Here is a 21476-nt window from a genome sequence, read left to right as displayed (position 1 = left end):
TGAGCCCTCTATTAAATGTCACCACCTTATGTGACTCAGTGGAATACAATAGGCTGCAGACAAGCAGCAGAACCACTTTAGTCTCCCTTATAGACTTTCAACATCCCACTGAATGAAATGTTTTTGTTGTCCGCCTGTTTGTCAAGTTGGCAGAGACAATATCTTTCTTTGAATCAGACATATCCCATCTCCAAATTGTAATCTCCTTGTCCAAATAACATTCACGATGGAAGGTTTTGCAAATCACCTAAACTGGGTAAAAGGTCTGAGCTTTATTTTGTTTTTGTTTTATTTATTAATTCTAGTTGCAGTGGTCAGAAACACTGTTTGAGTCACAACTAACACACCTTGGCAGCTACTCCCGGCAGCAGATCCTTCCATAAGTCTGAAAATGTTGTAGTCTTGTGCATCTCTAGCAGTAATCCTTTGGCTTACTCATGTTTACATTACTTTTTATTAATTTTGTAAAAATATTTCATTTATTTATCAGGTTCAGTGGACAGGAAATCCTGTAATTTTGTAACTAACCAGGAGTTTCATACATCTGAATGTAGATTATGATACTTAGCTTCTTAACAGATTTTATCAAGTTGTGATGAATCTGTTAGTTGATCTCAACATGTTTGAATATGTGTGTCAGCCATTGTTTTGTCCTGCAATAAGAAAGCAAGACTTGCTCGGGCCTGTTCGTGATAAAAGCGCTTGCTTCCTCTGATTGTGCAAGAAATCACACACCCTCTGCAAGGACATGAAGATCAGCTGAGTTTCAGATCTGATGTGAAACACCGAAAAGCCCTGTAATGATCGGAAAACTCCCCTTTAAAAAGGGTTTGACCTAAACAAATGCAGTAAACAACAGATAGAGGAACAAACTTATCTACAGGTCAAGAATTTTTATTACTGAAAACTGTAGAGGAACACTGATTCAAAGATTCAAATGTCTGTGAATCACCTAAGATGGGTTATTCACTTGATGCCTTGCCTTGTGTGTGTGTGTGTATGTGTGTGTGTTTTTCTGAGTTAAATTATTATATGTATTTTGACGGAACATGAACACAACCCATGCTCATTGCACATCAAGACCCTATATAACATTGGGCAGCACATGCAATGTCTTTCATCTGTTGGACTTAAAACCAGCCTTACTGACACTGTTTTAGACCACCATATCTCATCTGAAGATGCTTTTCAGGTCATCCTAAAATGCTCGTGCCTGACAGGCATGGACGTACAGTCTGATCTAATCACAGTGGGAGTCTTGCAACTTGTCAGATCGTGTCTGAGGGTAGCCAAAAAAGGTATTGTTGTTAGATATGCATGTTCTTTTACTCAGGTCATAAAACAGAAAAGGCAATTAATTTGACTACTTTCACAACAGTTTAGTTACTTTTTTTGTCGTTCTTTTGGGAAGGTATATATATATGTGGCATTTGTGGGGATGTGGCTAATGGTTATCATCTTTATCGTTTAAGGCAGATTTTACCATTTAGTAAATAAAAAACGCATTTTATTTTTGTGGGAAGCAGCATGTGTTTGACGTTTTAAATTAGTCATTACTGACTTGGTAATAGCATTGCAAGCCTCAACTATAAGGCTTGCCCAATTCCCTTGGGAAAGTAAAATGCCATGTGAGGCTGGAAAATTTAGAAATTTACTTGCATGATCAGGCAAGTACATACTTTGCTTTTTCTGGAGCTCATGATGGAAATAGCTAGACAGTGAACTCTGGTGAAAATTACATGTGCAGTTTAAAATGTGAGTTAAATTTAGTTGTGGCTATTACTTGATAACCACTAATAAACTGATTGACTGGAAGATTTCTGACTGAAAAACACTAACCCTGAACTGTTGATTGTTTTCTAATGTGTAGATTTAGTTAATTTGAGTCAGTATTCAACATCTGTTCAGTAGTTTGTGATATTGCAAATGCATTGTGTACCATTATGCATCATTCAAACTAAAACAAGAAACTCCTTTGATGTCAGTAAACAGCATATGAACAGGAAGATGTAGAGTTTGTATGAGTTCAGCAATCTGACCCAATACTCCCAGACTCTTAGACAAGTACATCTACAGACCTTCCAGATGTCATTATTCTGTGTTGAAGCTAAAATCAAATAAGTATCCTCCTCAGATACTTAAAGCACTGTGTTCAAACAGTATGATGCCATGCTGGCAGATTAATTGTGATCATTAGCTGCAGAAGCTGTTTGAGGGACTAATTAAAGCCTGTATTGGTGGTGATGGACCACAATGACAGTCCAACTGCCACCCATTAACACAGCTGTGAAACGACCTCCTCTGCTTCCTCTGAAGAGAGAAACACTCATCTTTTGGCTTTTCTCAGCATGTTATCTGCTTTTCTATTGTAATTTGTCCTCATTTAGCGCTCTATTGCCATAATGCAGATCGGTTACAGAACAACAACAACCACCTGCAGCTTACTCTGACCTGTCCTGTGAGATTAGTGACTCAATTCCCTCATGTGCCTTCGCCTCCCCTGTTTACCAACAGAAGAGCCAACCAGAAAAATCAAAGTACTCTTTGCTTTCACTTGCGCAGGAAGCTGGAGCGAAGCAGAATGCCAAGCAGGAGAAAACGGCACAGCTGCTTGGCCATGTGCAGAGCAAACAGAGATAAATGACACAGTTTATAGCACTTGGTACTTCATGGTTGGCTTGGTATTAGACCTAATGGTGTCTTTAATTTGCCCTTATTTTCAAACATATATTGAATGATTTTTCATCTAGTTGCTCTGGTCAGCGTCACAGTTTGATAGGTGAACGTCTGAGTTTGTTTTTAGGTGTTGGTCGATAGTAATTCTATAAGAGAAGACTTGTAGAATTTGTAAAGGGTTGAGACATGAACCAGAGCCCTGCCAGGTGTCTGAATCCATCTCAAATTAAACACAAAACTTCATTTGTTTTGCCAAGTTTTACTTCTCTCTTCTCATAAAGTCTCATTTCCCATGTGTTATTGCATGTTTTTGTTATACATTACATCCAACCTCTCACAGATGTCGCCCGCATCAGCTTATTGGAGTGTCACAGCTCCAGAGGGAAATGGAACATGTTTTTGTCAAAGCCTGGTAAACATGGCTAAACAGGCAAAAAGCACTGTGTCATACACGACCGTCTATGTACACTGTCGATTTGATTTTAGTCATAACCGATGATGAGTCAGGATGTCATTAGCAACAAAGCTGGGTCATGATGAAAATGTATTACTATTGATATTCTAAGCTCAGTACTGTAAAGGAGGATTTGCTTTTTTAGTTTTACATTTCACTCAAATTATAAAGTATGACAAATACAATGGGGTGTCCCTGATTGTCCTTGATTATCCCTGATTGCTCCTGATGTTGGAGACACACAACAATGGGTTGGTTGCAGTTTCCTGTTTTCACATAGTACAGAGATTTTTGTGTAAAGCAGTTATGTACTTGATGTCATTTGACTTGCTAAATATTCACTTTTCCACTTTTGTTTCAAAGCTTACAATATCTGCACAGAGAAGAAAGATGATATATTTTATATTTTATTAATGTAAAACATTTATGCCCATCTCACTGTAGTCTGTTTACAATCTCAAACATATTTCAATTCTGTGTCATATTTTATATGAATAAATTCACAATTAAATGCATAACTGTTTCTCCTGCAACATCTTTTTGTTGTGTTAAATCTGTTAAATGTAGTCCCAACTGGTTCTTCACTGTTGCTATAGGAAGTTTTCATAGAGGCCTCCCTCATATCTGCGTACAACTAGCAATAGAATCAAAAGAGGAAGGGCTTCAGCGAGTATGAAGGAAATAGGCTTCGGTTAAAGTGAAATGTCATTTCCTGGTTACTTTGCTTGACGTTGGGAGACAAGAGACGAGTGAGTCAGACGCTGCTGCTGGTTAGGAGTGATGTGCAGCTGCTGAGCTGCTCACTGTGGACGACACTGAGGGTTCAACTGAGACTGGGTTCGCAGGAACCTGGCAGCCTGCTCAGCCACAAACACAATGAGAGATGGACTGGCTCATAAATCAGTGCCAGTTGGTAATGTACATTTAACATTGCATGCAGCTTTAGAAAAAATGTCATTACAGTATAGTTTACAGTGTTGCTTGCATTATATATATCTATTTTTATTTATACTGTTTCGATGTCCAAAGTTCTTTTAACTTAGTTACACATAATGATTTCAGCTCCAACACAGAGATACTGTACAGTGTATAAGGTATATACTAGAGCTCTGTTCTGTGCGTTTCTGTCACGATACAGCACTAATACTACATTATACGGATTAAATCAGCTGCTGCATTGCTCATTTCAGCCGTGTTTGCTTTTTGATGTAGGGGAAGTACCTGAAGGACTGTTATACCATGTGCTGTTTACAGGATGTTATTTGTGTACAATGACTCACTTTGTCTGAAACAATTCATTTTTTCCTTCATAACAAAGGCTCTTGAGAAGCTGCCTTAAAAATCATCAGTTCTATTCATCGAAAAGTTCAGGTTACACAGAACATCCCACTGTGCACCGGGGAACATTTCTTGGCGTCCTGTGTTTTGTAATTGATTCACAAGGTCTCACAAGTACCAGCACTTGTTTGAAGTGTCACCACCTAATGCCAATTATTTTGATTGGATGTATGAAACACAGTGAAAATAGAAAAGCCCTTTTAAAGTTTTCGTATTTCTCTGGTGACTTGCCTGTTGTTTGTGTTGTGTTAGTTCTGAGTGAGATGCAGCGACTGATGTGAGGAGGGAAGAGTAGCAGGATATGTTGCACTGCAGACGCTGATTAAAGTTGTGATAACAACTGTAGTATATAAACACTGACATACAAGGCCATCTCTAATGGCATCATAAACACGTAGTAATGCAGGAAAGCCTTGCCACATTTTGTGTTGCATATAATAACATGTTTGATGTGTTAAGTGCTTTTATGTTCTTCTATATGTTTGCTGCGATACACTGTATGACATTGTAATGGAACTTACTGTTGATATGATGAGTGAAGAAACTAACATTTTATTTTGTTTAACTGCCCTGTTTTGAAAAAGGAAAGAATTGGCTAACGTGTTCCTCTGTGAGATACATCTCTGTGCAACATCCTGTTACAAAAACAGGTCATAAGGTTTAGTCAGTACCATGTTCGAGCTGCAGTGTGTCACACTAAGATGTTCACATTTTTCAGATTGTGAAATAAGAGGCCACAACCAAAGCACATATTCCACTGACATTTCTACCGTAATGTTCACACTTTAGAAAAAACAAACAGTATTCTATGCTAGTACATTGTATATTCCTTCTGGTGTGAATGGGAATTCATTACCTCAAATGTTCTTTCCTCCCTCCTGCAGAAAGATGTGGGCTATCTGCAGCAGTGGCTGGAGGCCTTTGTGGCGTCCTTTGAGAGGCTCATTGATGTGCAGTCGCTGGAGCCTCGGAAGTGAGTGCTAAGTAGAGTTGGCCGAAAATGTCAAATCATTATTTCTTTCAAATGTAAAAGCTTAGGTTTGGTCCTTGGTGAAATGAAGATTGTGAAAAAATATGCATAAAACAAAATGACAAAAATTATATAAAAGTGGTAAGATCCAACAAGGCAGTCGGATTTTTTCTGATTTAATGCATATTTTGTTAATTTTTTAAACATGTGATTTAAAGTGAAAAAAGCCAGCATGTAACAAAAGGAGCAATGTTTCAGAAATCTAAAAGTAGAACAGTCTATACCATCATAACAATTAAATATTTGTTCAGTATTAAAATATGCATATGCATTTGACAGCAAAACTTTAAACAGTTTTGTGTTTTTGCAGACTTAATTAAACTGTAAAGACAAAAGAACGATATATACAGGTATGATGATCATGCTGTACTACCATCTTTAGTGGTAACATATTTATTTTAAGCTGTAGTGTAATGTTGGTATATCCCAAAGAACGACAACCTTCTGCACAGATACCGTTTTGACATGTTTATATTCTGTGTAAATTCAGCCGCTGTTGCAACACCCTTTGCATCTTTGCATCTGCTTCCCCTCCCTTCTCCTCCCACATTTCTTCACATCCCTCTTCTCTGTCTTCCAGGCGGGAGGACTGCAGTTCAGAGGTGCCTTTGCTCCCGAGAGAGGTCCTGGTGTTCCTCAGCACCCAGTTATGGCACAGTGCACTTCACCTTTCAGACACCGCAGAGCACAACGGCGGAATCCCACACCCGCTCATGCTCATCAAGTTCTTCATCATTGTGTGCAGGTGAGGCTGAAGCCCGGCCTGCTGTGTATACTTCATCATCGTGATAGGGAACATGTTGTTTTTCTATGAAACGAGGTATCGATGTTATTTACTGTGATGGATAAAAAGCAGAAGACATACATTTATTATAGCACTGCATCTTCTGAGACCTCTGTAGACTTAGGCAGTTATCACTATTCATGTTGTTATCAAGCACTAAAAATACATTCCTATAGAAATATATGTAAGCTGATTAAATTAGCAGTAAATTTGTAAGATGTATTCTTTATTACCACGCCTCCCCAAAGGGGAGGCAAGGGGTATTGTTTTTGGTTTGGTTTGTTTGTTAGTTTGTTTGTTAGCACTCTAGCAGCAAAACACTTGGTTCAATTCATACCAAACTGGGTTTATAGATTGCCAGTGACCCAGAATAGATCTGATTACATTTTGGGAACAGTAGGTCAAAGTTCAAATTTTTTATAAATTTTTTAAAATCTTTTTTTTCCCCCATTTACTTATAATGGGGGACATTTCAAATGTCTGTCACAGCAAAAAATATTGGTTGAATTCACACCAAATTGAGTTTATAGATTGCCAGTGACCCAGAATAGATGTGGTAATATTTTGGGAAAAGTAGGTCAAAGTTCAAAATTGTTTTGAATTTTTAAAATCTTTTTTCTTCTCCCATTTACTTATAATGGGTGAAATTTCACTGTCTATAAAACCATATATTTTGTTTCAATTTACTTCAAACTTGGCACATGTATAAAGGCAATTGATATGCTGACATCGGCACAGGCATAGACATGATGACATCAGCTGGATCGATGCCACATTAAGCTACTATATGTGCGAGGGGTGGGGTTTGTTGTGCCTGTTATGACTTTTAAATCTTTACCATGATAATGGAAAATATCGAGATAATTGGAAGTTTCAGCTAGGTCATCAGGAAGATCCCCCTGTCATTATTTACTAGGGCTTTTCAACTGGCTGCACATCTGCCCATAATAAATTGTTTAACAACCACTAAACTGAACATACGCCACTTTGTGACATTTTGCGACACTGTCACTGTTTACAGAAGGTGAGAATGACCAGCTGAATGTTAGCAGTAGAGAAATAGTTGGTCTACTTGTACTGTTGGATCTGCTTATTGTTAACTTAGCGCTGCAAAGTTTGTCTCATTGGTCTGTTCTTTTAAGAAATAAATCATGGCATTCACTGGTCTCAGACTGGTTTTAGATATTTGCCCATTTAATTGCTTGTTGTTTTGATTGTGTTCTGTTGTATGACCAGCGGTTTTGTTCAGCTTGTATCTGAGGTTCTTCTGGTTACATGAATGTATAGAGTGTGTATTTGGGTGCTTCTATGAAACTGGGTTCATTTTGGTACCTGGCACTTTTCCGGCTTTTTAGATCCAATAATAAAAGAGAAATTTAGACACATTTCCCCCAAGGATGTACCTATTGATGACGTCAGATAAATACAAAAAAATTATACTCTTGCTCTGAACCATTCCAAAATGAATGAATTTTTAATTAAGTATTGGGGACAAAAATAGGACCAAAATTGGGACATGAAAAGCTACCTAGGTGTCAGTGCATTTGATCTGGAAAACATGGCTTGAAATGGTCTTGTGTACTGTTATAAATAAAGACACTGTGTGAAATTTGATGATCCTAGTGGTTTTTCTAAACCAAACATGCAGATTTTTCATGAATCAGCAGTCTCATTCAAGGTTTTGTGTGTAACCCATCGTGTCCACTAGCGTTACATGCAGAACCTGCCCATTTAAACACATATAAATTGCAAGTGATTCTGCAACAGCGGTCATTTTTGTGAAACGCTCTGCCTTGCATAATTAGTTCAGTTCCCAAAATGTACCTGTGAGAAAATAAAAAGATATTCGAAAAAATAATAGTGCATAATTTTCGTGTCCTTTTTTTACCATGTTACACGCTGATTTTTGTATAAAGATAATATAAAAATGTGTTTTATCTGAAAAATAGTTTCTCTTTTATCTCAGTATATATTTATTTTTAAAATAGACCCAAAGTGCTTCCAAACTTGCTTCATAACATTAGTCTACATCTGGTTTGAATTTTTAGCCCCTCTGTCCTGTTTTTAGGGACCAGTTTCATAGAAGCAAACATTTTGCTACAAGTGTCATCTAGCATTTCCATGGCAACACAGTCAGAACTAAGGCTGCCCCCAGTACCGGAGGGAACCGGGCTTAAGATTCTATGTACGCACGAATGATGAATGTATACAATATATACCTTCACTATTTGTGTGGTTTACCTGGATAAATATTTTTAACATGTTGAATTGAATGAGTTTCTCTCCAATTCTAGGAACATGGGGAACCTCGAACCAGAGAAGACCCCTGGTTTTGTTTTTGAAACTATCAAGCTCTTGAATTTCTGTTTGGACCAGGTACGGCCATTATCAACTGTTATTAAAACAGGACGCCACTTGCTTTGATTTATGACTCGGGTTTAGCTGCAAGGCATGTTCAGTTTATCATGTGTGCTGACATTATTAAGGACCTTCTGCAGAAACGTGATGTACTGTAGAGAAACTGAGGACCTACACAGAATCGATCCTGTTTATAATATTAAACATCCTCATGCAGAAGTAACGCAACTAGTTTTGCAATGAAAAGAGAAGTGGGTGTGTAGCTGACCTTCTATTCATTGTATTGGAATGTGGAGTTTATTGTGTTTAAGATCTTTTAAAAAACTGCCAAAAATTTGTATTTTGTCCATGTTTACCAGCTAAAGAAGGGACAAGGGGAGCAGGAATCTCTCCAGTTGGTTGTGCAGTATGGACTCGTGCTGTGCGAGAGTCTGTTTGACCCTTATCAGACGTGGAGGAGACATCTATCAGGGTGAGTCTGGTTCGACTGTAGGAATACGAAGAGCACCTTTGTGTAAATGTAGGTGGTACACTTTAGTTAAGATTAGAAGACTCATTCATTCAGTATATTGCCCAACCTTTGGTGATGTGTAACACCTCATTTTGTTGCCTCTAAGCCTTAAAGTCCAGCCTCATTAGTGCCAGTGGTTTTACTCTGCAGTCATACTCCGATTAGGCGTGATTCGAGTGGGAGTGCACTGACTTGAGTCTTTGTGTGTTTCAGGGAGGAGGTGAGCTTGCTGGAGAGGAACAAGTATAAGTTCTCCCCGTTGGTCTTGCCAGAGGAGCTGCCTGCCCTCTTCCATGGTGAGACGCTCAGCTTTATCACTCTGATCTCTGTCAGACCTCGCATACCACAAGATCTAAACCTCCCCTGCCCAAACACAGCTTAGATCTGTCATCATTAGACCTAAAAAGGCTGCCCTTTTATTTCTTCCACTTCTCCTATTAAATAAATCTTGCATATTTCACCATATGAGAAATAAATGAATAGTCCGGTCAGTCAGGATGTTGGATTTTTGGTTGAAAGCTTAATTAGTGAGCATCTAATTATCAGGTTTTTGTGACCAAAGTTCAAACATTTCTAATTATAGGAGCTCATTTGATAACCAATCACTAATCTGTAAAGCCATGAGGGAAATCTCTGCCTGGGCAAGTTCGAGTGTGTCTAAAATTTGAGGGAGATTAAACTTTAATACTTAATAGAATGCCTTAATTAGAAATGTTAAGAGCTACTGCTGTAATACCTATCCTATCCAGTTACAGAGACGTAGGCTACTCTTACTGACTGAATGACAGCTGGGATAAGAGTTTACTGAGAATTCATACTGCTCATATTTTTGTAGTATTTATAGTCCATTCATTGGTTTGAAATTCTCTCTTACATTGGTGAGCAATGGAAAAGTCTTACTTACAAAGCAAACGTATATTAAAATGTAGTTTTAAGTGTTGAAATAGAAGTAATAGTTTGGTCGGTCTGACCCTCACCATTGTTTTTAATAGTGAAGCGTCAGTGTTGCCACAGCATCTTTCTACTGAAGCTGCTGGATGTGGAGCCATGAACTGCTTTATATCAGTTTAACATACAGATAAATCTTTTAGCTCATCATATGATTAATGAAAAGTATTATAACTGTTTGAATATATATATATATATATATATATATATATATATATATATATATATATATATATATATATATTTTTTTTTTTTTTTTTTTTTTTTTTTTTTTACTTTTTCTCCAATGTTGGATTTTTGCAAGGATATTGGATGATTTTAACATTTACTGAGAAAAAAAAAAGAAATCTGAACCCAAAACATGCTGTATGATGCTAAAACAGCTGGAAAAAATCACTGGTTTAATCTTTAACATTGTGCTGTGTTTTAAAAGCATGTTCTATCACCTACTGTGTAAAATTTTCATCCTAAAAATAAATAAATGGGGAACAGTGAAAAGTACTGTATTTCCCACTGAAATATAATTAAGTGGAAATATAAAATTACATAAAAGGGAAATACTAAAGGAAAGTACAGGTTTCTCTCCATCACTGTTGACTTTTTCTCGTAGTGGGATTGAGGTGCGTGTCCCAGCAGGTTTAAAAAACAGTACGGTGTTACTGTTTAATAATGTCTCTTATGAATATGTGTCCACAGAAAGTCTACAGGACAGTAAACAGATCCCAGAGCTCCTCACACTGAGGCTGGTTCATCTCCTGGGTGCTGTCATCAGCGGAGGCAAGGTCTGCTACCATATCCTCCCATCTCCATCGATGATTATTCTTCTTGGTGTAAATGCACATTCACTGTAAGCCTCTTTGTCCGTACGTTTTTCCAGAAGAACGGCCTTCTCTGCATCACCCCCGACTCTGTTGAGGACCTATTCTCTGTTCTGCGAGTTTGGTGCTGCCGAGCCTTACCTGAACCGAAAGACACCGGCCTCCCACGGCTGACGTTGCAGTGCCTGACCACCATGATCCACCTTCTGCATTCCAGTAGCCCTGCGGAGCGGCAGGTGGAGATCAGGACCATACTAGAGAGCTATTTCCAACTCCTCAACTGGAACCGTCCACTTAGCAATGAGCAGCAAGACAGGGAGAGCTGGGAGGATAGTCTGATCTCCTTGCAGAACCAAATGCTAAGTAAGTCTAGTTTAGTAGAAATAAAAAAAAGCATCAGTTTACTGTTTAGTTGGATCTTTCTCAAATAGTTTTTGGGGTCAAGTTATAGATTTTCCTTTCTCGTTGTCTTCAGCCGCTGTTCCTGAGATCCTGCAGTGCCCTGACAGACCAGTTCTGCAGGCCATCTTCCTTAACAACAACTGTTTTGAACACATCATCAGGCTGATTCAGAACAGCAAGGTCAGACCCCTGTCCATCTAAAATGTGACTGTTTGCCCTGTCAGCTCTTTGTATCCGTTCGTCTGTCAATTGGCCTGTCAGTCCATCCTCTTTTATGAATGTTGTGTCTTTTTTTATTTCCTTTCCCTGAAGGCCATATGTACTGCCTTTGTTGCAAAGTCCAGGGTTAATGTAGCTAATGAAAACTAAGTATTAAACCAGAGGTAGCAGCAGAAAATCAGTAACTGAATAAAAATAATGACTTTCAAAAACTTCAGTAATATGCAAAAAAAATCAGTCATATTTAATTTAACAGGTATTCTGATGGAATTAGGAGGAGCAGGTTAAGTGCTAGTGATAATTTGTGCATTTCATGTTCACTGAAAAATCCTATACATCTGTAGAATATGACTTGTGGGCCAGTGTATCCCAATAACGTAAGAATGCTTCATTTATACAAATATCTTGTGACACAATTTACTTCTATCAAAAAAATTACAGCTCCATGCAATCTAGATATTTATATATTATTTTTATTATTAGTAGTAGTATTTATTTAATTATTTATTATACCATTGTATTTTTTATAATTACAGCATTTGATCTTTCAGTCCTTTGGATAATATTGGTGAATTCTTTTGTTATTAGTTCTAAGAAAAACTAAGTTAAGAATCAGTGCAACAAAGGACACATCAGGTTCATCTTCACTGTGAATGGTTCAATGTGTTAAAAAATATAATGTTTATCTTTGTACAGTACCTATATTATGCTAAATAAAATAAACTTTGTGCCAGGTATGAAATGAAAAACTATTATGAAATAAAAACTACAACTAATCAAGTCCATAAATTAAATTTAAAGTGTGTATGCAATCTAAATTAAAAAAAAAAAAAAAAACTAGTGGAAATTTCAGAACTATTTAGAATATTTTTTAATCATCATTGTAACATGTACAACAAAATTAAAATGCTCTGCACTAAGAAAAATGATAAAGGATCATATAAAAACCACTACAATAAAATTAAAAAGAGAAGCACAAGCGCACACACAGCCACACATTCAGTATAGTACGAGAACCGACACATACGCAAGAAATAATAACCCTGGTTAAATCTAACCAGACAAATTAATGTCCTTGATATTATGTGGTCTGAGATGTGAAATCATGACGATTTGTGTTTCCATGCAGCTATAGACACTAGAATTCAACTCAGCTCTCACTGATGACTGCTTGTCTAATGGTGTGTGTGTCTGTGTTGTGTATGTGCTTGCTTGTATGTGTGTATGTATGTCCTGTAGCTCTTTCAGAGCGGCAGGCGTAGACCGGAGGGTGAGGTTTTGTGTGACCTCACGACACGTTTACTCACAGAGGTCGAAGTGGACCAGGTACTTTCCCCCCACTTGGTGTTAATATGGGTCTGTCAGCAGGAAACTCAGCCTTCTCTCCATTCGTTTGCTGCTGTCAACTCTTTAAACAGGAAGCTTTAGGCAGGAAGTCTGGCTTACGCTCATTTGTAAATAAAGCAGGTAGATACGTGATCGCTGTCGTCTAGGGTTCCCCTTTTATCTGTCGTATCAGTCCATTTGGGATGTGAGTCTGTTTAGTCTGCATTATATGTGATTTAATGTCATTTTGGGCGACTGTTTGTTTCTCTTGAATCTCACTTGAAATGCGTGGATGGAGCTAAAGAGTTAAAATTCAGTCATGCAGTTGGGGCATTAATCTGTGTAGGAGAGATTTATATCGCATTCATAATTAGAGGCTGAATTCCCTGTTGACAACATTGGGCAAAAGAGCATGTTGTGTTTTGGTAGTGCATGAGATGGTTGTCTTTTGCATGTCTTTCTTTCTTTTCTGGTCTTATTATTGGCTGCTCTGTCATGTGACTTGTAGCTTGTGGAAGAACCTGGCTCATGTCCTGGGGTTTGATCAATTCTAGATGGGGATTACCTCATCATCTCTTTTTTTTTTTTTTTGGTGGTTGGCTTTGGTTTTTTGCACGCTGGGACCTATCAGTAATCAACAAAGAGGTGATTGTTTGGTGACTAGTACAGCAGCTCTCTCGGTTTGACCCAGTCTGCACCAATAATTGTGGTGTGAAAAAACAAGTGGACTGTACTTCCTCTTGAACTTTACGGGTAATCAGAGTAAAAGCCCTTGTGCATTTATTGAGTTTGTTCTGACTGACTTGTTTTCTGTTTTGTTTTTGGGCTTTTTAAGTGTTAACCTTTTTCAGGGACGTTGTCATGATGCAATACCACAGTCAACCTTGCCTTTTTGTTTTGATGTAGGTTTGGGAACGAGGATCAGACAGTATTACAGTTAATGCATTAGGAGTCCTCACGGCTATAATGAGTAACTCCCCCTCTGCTAAGGTAAGGCCACAAAAGCACACCAAACATATCATAATGCATGTAATCGCCTACTACGATTCATGCAGCATTAGAGGAATTTTAAAGTCTCATCAGGAAAACTGTTTTCCTTTCAGTTAGAAAATCTTATTGTATTCCATTCCAATGCGTGGAAGTATGCCAACTAGCTATTCCCCTGTGGAGCTGCTTTTTACAGCCTATTTCTGTCTCTTTCCCCATAGGAGGTTTTCAAGGAGAGGATTGGTTACTCCCAGCTGTTTGACGTGCTGAAAAGTCAAGGTCAACCCACAAAAAGGCTGCTGCAGGAGCTGATGAACATGGTCAAATCACATTTTCTAATTAGCCCGACTGACTACAGATAATATTCAGAAAGTTGGGCGAGGTCCCACTATCATTATTGACAGACTTGGCAAAAGGGCACATGATCTGAACTCATGTGGAAGTAGAGATACTTGTGAAAAAAGTAAAAGTAAAAAGTACAAACTTTTAAAAGTTATTCATAGTGTACAATTTCTGCCAGTGTTTCTGTGCAAAATGCAAACCACACCCATCATATTAATACAAGGCCAATTGAACAGTTTTCAATGTCAGCAATAGAACTTGAAACAATAAGATGCCTTTTTCTGGTCTGTTTTGTCTTAAGTCTTTACATTTTTTTTTATGTTTGTTGTGTGCGATATGAACTGATTTTTTTTTTTTTTTTCTATATGCACTTAACGTTCCATTTAGAAAATTACTCTAATGTGTTATAAAGGCGTGCATTGATGCAAAAATAAAAAATCAGTTATTCACATCACATGCATTAAAAAATAATGAATGTGTTTTGAAAATGTGAGAAGTGGGAAAAATATATGGTTGTGATAAATTGTAGGGAGTATTTTTCATTTTTATGAAACACTGCATAAAACCTTGTTCCTATTTAAAATCTGTCACTGTTAATGAAATAATTAATGTGCTCGTCATTGTTTGCCTTTTGTTTTCAGGCAGTGGAGGGGGAACATGCACATGCCCATCACCTTGGCATTAGTAATGACCAGCCTTTGCTGCTGCTTCTGCAGTGGCTTCCTGACCTGTCGCGTCAGAGGGACCTCCAGCTGCTCGTGGCCCAGTGGTTGGCTGCTGTATGTGGCGGCTCCTTGTCGTGTCGTACTGTGGCGGTGGAGGCAGGCATGGTGGGGGCTTTGCTGCAGGTGCTCTCTCAACCCCAGAATCTTGACAGGCAGTGTGCAGATTCCCTCTTGGGCCTCCTCCAGGACTTGGGCTCCCTGTGTTTGAGACCAGAGGAGCTGAAAGGTCTGCTCAGGCTGCTGCGGGTGGATCAGGACAATGGCGCTGTGGTAGGGAGGGTGCACCCCTACTGTACTCGCATGATCAGGGTGCTCTCCGCTATGGCAGCTCGGGAAGGCCAGGACAGTGCCTTGCAATACTTTGATCTTTCACCTCCAATGGCAGGTATCATGGTGCCCACAATCCAGCGCTGGCCAGGCAGCGGGTTTGCCTTTCATGCTTGGCTCTGCCTCAACATGGAGTTCCCTTCCTGCCACGCAGACCTCTCAAACCGTAAATCTTACCCTGGCTCTGGCACTGGGACTCAACATGACATGGGAAAAGGGCCACGCAGGAAGCAGCTCTACAGGTACAGAGACACAGTGGTAGAGCATTGGCTTAAATCAAAGGTTTCTATGGATGGCTGCAAACACAGTTTCTAACAAGAAACATTTTGTCTTTAAAGTTTTTTCACAGCAAGTGGAACTGGGCTGGAAGCATTTTTCACCATGGAGGGTGTGCTGGTAGTGGCTGTGTGCACTAAGAAGGACTACATGGCTGTTGCTTTGCCAGAGTACCCATTAGCAGACTCATGCTGGGTGAGTGAGGACACATATCGTATAGTGCAGTTTGACCAATGTTTAGCTTCATTTACTCTGTTCCAAAATAGATTCAGTCAGGCAGAAAATTACATATAATGTTTCTAAGCAGCAACACATATTGCTCTAATCTGTCAACGTAAGTCCTGTTAGAAAATGAGTGTGCCTCCTGAGGAGATGGAGGTGCTTTGCTCCATTTCTTGTGTTTAATTACTATTATTCAACACAATGCCTGTACATAATGACTTTTTTCATTGTTGATATAAGTAATCTCTTCATCCTGATGTCATTTGTTTTAATATCTTTCTGCTCAGCATTCAGTGGCGATAGTCCACATCCCTGGCCGTCGTCCTTTTGGTCAGAACTTGGTCACTATCTATGTTGACGGAGAGCAGCGTAAAACTGCTCAGCTTCGTTTTCCATCTTTTAGTGAGGTAACTGAATTTGGCATCGAAAGTTCCCTGGACTTAGAATATGATTACTAAACACTTTAAGACTAACTTCCCCTATTCTTCCCTCTTCCCCATGTCAAGCCTTTTACCTCCTGCTGCATCGGCTCTGCAGGCCACCGGACCACTACCACCACCACATCCCCAAATCTGCCCACATTTACATCTCCCAACCCTCCAGCAGAATTTGCTTTCCCGGTCCATGCCCCCTCCCTCATCCGGTCCCAGTCCTTCCCAGCAACATTTGCACGGGGTGACTCCCCTGTGCACACCATACCAGCAGGACTGCAAGACACAGAGTGGGGAACACCCACGTCTCTGGATGGGCTTCTGGGCACAGCCTTCATCTGTCATGAGGCTTTGCAGCCGACACACACAAGAGCTTTACATACTGCAGGTAGGTTGAGCAGTGTTGTAATGGATGTTTAATACATACCATGAACAGTTAAGTCTGTTAGGACAGACTACAGCTCTTTACACTGAGCTGTGTGTGCATGTTTTATGACCGGCTTTGCTTTCTGCTTTTCATCTCAGGCCCTAATCACGTGTCCTTATTCAAAGCGGATGGAGAGTTATCTGATCTCAACAGCAAACTTCTGCTCTACTACACCCCACAGGTGACTGACTGATCTCATATAATAGATTCTAAATATTTACCGGGAAAATATTCATTCATTCATCTTCTGAACCTACTTTATCCTCACTAGGGTCGCAGGGTGTGCAGGAGCCTATCCCAGCTCGGGAAAATATTAATCTTTATTTATGTTTGTTTATACTTCAGGCCTTTAAGAGCCAAATCTGTCAGGATCTGTCTCCAAATCACCAATATGATGGCAGGCTGACCGGGCACAGGGTGGTGAACTGGGACATCAAGGTTGGGTATAAGTTTTATTTCCATGATGCACAGCTGTTTTCACTGCTGCTTCTTGTTTTTGTCTTATACACCCTCACCAAAAGCGAATAACTGAAGGTTATGTGTGGCTTTCTTTTTCCCACAGGATGTTGTAAATGTGGTTGGGGGTATTGGTGTTTTGCTGCCCCTGCTAAAGCAGGTGTGTGAAGCAGAACAGGTTTATAATGGTGGACAGGAGATCTCTGACCTTCTGGGACCAGAGCTCACCTCCTCACGGGGCCCAGCTGCCATGCTGCTGCCGCTGAATAAATCCTCTGGTCAGTTCACGTGTAGTTCCTCATCAGCGAAGACATTACACACTGTTGTGAAACTACCACTATTACTTCTTTTCCTGTTATGTCTGTTAATGTGACATAAATGATAAATCTGATTTCAGTGCAGTTTATGTTCACAGTGTTTTGAATAGCAGTGAGTCAGAGTCTGGGTGTTATTCAGTAACAAACAGGATGTGCTAAGCAGTCAGACAGAAAGAAATATTAGAATATACACCAGCTAAACATACATAGTAATGCAGTAACAAACAGGATGGTAAAAATATTGGCAATAGGTTAAATGTTAGATCAGCATTGGCATACTGAGTCATAAGAGTTTGTGGAAGAGTTGCTTTTCACTTACTGTGCACAAAGTCTAACGTAAGATAAATGGAACAAACAGTCTGATAGAGGGAAGACAAATGGCCTGACATATGACTACTGACTCATTCTGAGATATGGTTCTGCCAATAAAATGCTGTCTAATGCATAAATATGCCTGTGGGTGACAAAGGAAATTTTAAAAGGTGTTTGACTATTTTTTTTTATTTTTTATTTTTTTTTTCAAGCAGAGGGCAGATTAGAGAGAAACAGCATTGCTGCCTTCCTGCTGTTGGTGAAAAACCTGATTCGTCACCATCCAGTCAATCAGGAGAGTCTGCTACACTGTCATGGGCCGAGCATTATAGGAGCCATGCTCAGCGAAGTAAGTGCTCTGCAGTAAGTGGGAACTAATTGCGAGAATGACTGTGTAGCATTTAAAAGTGAATATGTGACCTATTCCATTGTGTTACTGCTGTGTAATTATGTGCAATGACTGTATATGGGATTGTTGAAACAGTAGTGTTTCTTTCAGAATAACAATATCACAAGCTGGGGATATTCATCAGTTTCCCTCCCAGGTTACTAGTCTCTCTGAATAAGAACCAAAAATGTCAGCCAGTAATCAGAAGATTTAGATTTGCACAGATTATAATAAAAATGATCTAATATTACAGACGTGGTAGCCACAGTGAGTTGTCATATACTGTTAGCTGTTCAGTTGTTTGCTGATTTATGTTTCTGACATTCTGTGTGAGTCTCAATCCGGAAATAAAGAGTTGTTGCTTTTAGATTACAACTCCTATTTGCCAGTAAAGCCAGCTGTGACAAAAAAGGTGTGTAGCAATGTTAGAAATAGAAAAATATAGAAGAGGAGACTGAAGGCAGCTGTAGCCCATTTGATGTTGAGGTCCTGGTTTGGTTTGTGATCATATAATGCAGACGATGCAGTTTTTTGTAAATTTGTGACTAATGCAAGTGACTTCTGATGCAATCTGTGGTGAAGTTGCGGCAGATGTAGGATGTTAGTCAGTGAGGCATCTTTCATAGGAATTACTCATAAATGTTGTGAGAACACCTTACGTGTGTTCAGACGTTTGTCATACATTGTCAGACAGTGTTAGTCTTTGTGTCGCAGAGGTTATCAGGTGTTGCTCTAGTAAATAGGGTTGTGTATTGCCAAGAAGGCTCATAGTCATGTTTTGTGATTTTATTCACAGTATAAAGACTATAGATAATAAAATCAGAGTAAAAAATAACCCGTAAATAATGAATATGTAGATATTTTCTTGCATCCCTAGTAGTTACACACAGTACACGCTACATGTCTAACAGAACAGGCTCATGCACACTGTATATGATCATGGTAAAGTGGTCTGTAAAGAACTAGGGGGTTACAGGTTTAGAAACACAAGCCATACATCCAGTGTGTACAGGACATAAACACATGTGTGTGTGTGTGAGCAGAACACTTCATCAGCTTTTAAGTGTTCCTAAGAATAGATACAACGCAAACCTGTGTAGGCTGATAAATACACACAAATAGGAACGCACATAAATTTAAACACCCTCTCTCTCTATTTGTTTTGTGTCTCTAATGCAGGTTCCTGGCAGTATGATGGACATGAACGTTTTAATAGCATGTCAGCTGCTATTAGAGCAGGTTTTCACTGAGGGCAACAGTCCACTTCTACAGCAGCTCTACCAGTACCTGCTCTTTGATTTCCGCATCTGGACAAAAAGCCATTTTGCTGTTTGCCTGGGTAAGGCATAAGCAGCTCGTGTGTTGTCCAGCAATGCACCTGTGAACCTTTTCATGTCTGCTAACGCTGTTTGTGCCCCTTTATTATGTATATATGGACCCAGACTGAAAAGAGCAAGAGGTGGCTAAAAGCATCACAGTTGCAGAGATAGAATACATTAATGTTAAGGGTTCAGGTCACTGTTTTTCTTTTTTGTTTGTTTGTGAAATGAACAACCTTGTTTATTGGTTTGGCATTTTTAAATGTCAGGCTGAAGAGAGATGACAAAAGTTTTTTTCTTTTTTTTCCTCTGAAGCTCACGTCCAGTACCTATCATCTGTGATAAACAAAGGCAAGCAGCGAATGAAGAGGAAATATGGAGTCCAGTACATCCTGGATACCATTCGCACATACTACAGGTCAGTATAATAATCAGAATCACAATCAGCTTTATTGGCCAAGTATGTGAACACATACAAGGAATTTGGCTTCAGTTTTTCTTTCCTCACGACGTACAATTTCAACATGAATCCAGTCACACTTGAACATAGACCTAATAGACAAACTGTTGACTAGAGAAGAGGACAACAATGGGTTGAGATCTACAGTGTTCTATCTAAAGTTATATTGTAATATGTACAGAGCAAGGTTATAATAGTTTTGGATTTTTCATTATAGTTTAGTTTTATTTAGTTTTGACTGGTTTTTTCTCAAATTCAGTTAGTTTTAATTAGTTTTTAGAGCAGGTTTGCTAGTTTTTATTAGTTTTTGTTTTTTTCTAAATGCTTAGTTTTAGTTTTTTCATATCTCTTATCTTCCTCGCTGTCGTATTCAAATAAATCCCATACAGGACTCTGCTGCTTTCTCCCAACTTTAGTCTGCATGTTGGGGACGAGGTGACGACTCTAAATGACAAGTGACGAGAAGTGACGAACCATGAAGTGCCACTAGCTAAAATTGCTCGAGCGAAATAAATCGATTTCATATCAATCCGACATTGACAAAGACGAAAATGAAGGGAATTTTATCTATAATTTTTATACGTTTTAGTTGGTTTCATAAGCACACAACACAGTTTCAGTTAGTTCTGTTTTTTTCTTTTAATTATAGTTTTTATTTATTTCAGTCAACAAAAATATTTTTTCAATTCTAGTTTTTGTCATTTCATTAGTTTTCATCAAGAATAATAACCTTAGTACATAGTGCAAACTGGAGTTTTTATACAGTGAGTGGATGTGTACAGGGATCCGGTCTATTAAAAATATATGTTTATATATATGTTACATGTTATATGTTTATATGTCAATAAAACCATAATATGGCATGAAATTAAGAAACACAAACAGTCCAGTACAATATTATTAGGTGAATTTAGAACAAACTCAAGTCTTAGCACTTATTTACATTTATACTAGTCTTTTATTATAGCAGTTGATATATTTTTTATTGTCTTGACTTTAATGTCTCTGTTTTTAGTGTCGAGAAAGATGGCAGCTCCCTGTCAGATGAGAAACAGACGATTCAGACTTCTCTCTTTGCTTTGCTGAAAGACTTCCTTAAGTCTCCAACACCAGAGGAGCTTCACAGTGTCCTCGCCTTCATTTTGGCTGTTGGAGAAGAGCAGCAGGTAGTACTCATATCTCTTATCTTTTGTTTTTCTTTAGGGAGTTTAATTTTGTTATCACCTGACCTTTTCTGCACGCTATTTCACTTCCATTCTCCAAGTGCGTTATCTTTCTCTCCAATCATCTACACTCCTGTTTTTATCCTCACTTAAGACCTTTTCCTCCCTGATCTATATTTCTTGTTGCATTATAAAAACCTCCTCCTCTTTCACATCGTTCATATTTAGTCGTTATTTATTTCTTTTGCCAATCAGGTGGTGAGGGCACTGGATGTTTTGTATGAGCTGCTGCGGAGTACTCCTCGCGAGCAGGTGCAGGCTGTCCTGTTGGAATGGGGCGTGGAGCAGCTGTACAGTTTACTGCTCAACCCCAGCTTCGGAGACGATGCCAGAGAAAGAGTTTTCAGGGTGAGAACAACAGAGCGGATCTCAAGTCAGTTACTTTAAAAAACACACTGAC

At 38.8% G+C, this 21476-nt stretch overlaps 1 protein-coding gene across 3 annotated transcripts in view; it reads left to right on the top strand.

Annotated features, from left to right (window-relative positions):
* Nucleotides 1–21476, top strand: part of nbeal2 (neurobeachin-like 2) — a 45394-nt gene that overhangs the window by 2104 nt on the left and 21814 nt on the right. For 2 of the 3 annotated variants that reach the window (XM_030158602.1, XM_030158601.1), the window contains exons 2-24: nucleotides 5353–5441; nucleotides 6079–6243; nucleotides 8577–8658; nucleotides 9000–9112; nucleotides 9365–9447; nucleotides 10796–10881; nucleotides 10977–11280; nucleotides 11393–11499; nucleotides 12778–12864; nucleotides 13771–13854; nucleotides 14073–14171; nucleotides 14835–15487; nucleotides 15584–15716; nucleotides 16031–16150; nucleotides 16250–16562; nucleotides 16700–16782; nucleotides 16947–17039; nucleotides 17164–17335; nucleotides 17902–18035; nucleotides 19254–19413; nucleotides 19709–19811; nucleotides 20869–21019; nucleotides 21272–21424. In XM_030158602.1, the coding sequence (XP_030014462.1) occupies nucleotides 5353–5441; nucleotides 6079–6243; nucleotides 8577–8658; nucleotides 9000–9112; nucleotides 9365–9447; nucleotides 10796–10881; nucleotides 10977–11280; nucleotides 11393–11499; nucleotides 12778–12864; nucleotides 13771–13854; nucleotides 14073–14171; nucleotides 14835–15487; nucleotides 15584–15716; nucleotides 16031–16150; nucleotides 16250–16562; nucleotides 16700–16782; nucleotides 16947–17039; nucleotides 17164–17335; nucleotides 17902–18035; nucleotides 19254–19413; nucleotides 19709–19811; nucleotides 20869–21019; nucleotides 21272–21424 (3567 nt within the window). Of the gene's footprint in view, nucleotides 1–5352; nucleotides 5442–6078; nucleotides 6244–8576; nucleotides 8659–8999; nucleotides 9113–9364; nucleotides 9448–10795; nucleotides 10882–10976; nucleotides 11281–11392; nucleotides 11500–12777; nucleotides 12865–13770; nucleotides 13855–14072; nucleotides 14172–14834; nucleotides 15488–15583; nucleotides 15717–16030; nucleotides 16151–16249; nucleotides 16563–16699; nucleotides 16783–16946; nucleotides 17040–17163; nucleotides 17336–17898; nucleotides 18036–19253; nucleotides 19414–19708; nucleotides 19812–20868; nucleotides 21020–21271; nucleotides 21425–21476 lie in introns of all 3 variants that reach the window. The other variant, XM_030158600.1, reaches the window with a different exon arrangement.

This window comes from Sphaeramia orbicularis, chromosome 16, assembly GCF_902148855.1.
Source record: "Sphaeramia orbicularis chromosome 16, fSphaOr1.1, whole genome shotgun sequence".
NCBI classification, from domain to species: domain Eukaryota; kingdom Metazoa; phylum Chordata; class Actinopteri; order Kurtiformes; family Apogonidae; genus Sphaeramia; species Sphaeramia orbicularis.
The sequence above is the reverse complement of the archived record's forward strand: the minus strand, read 5'-3'. Positions and strand labels throughout refer to the sequence as shown.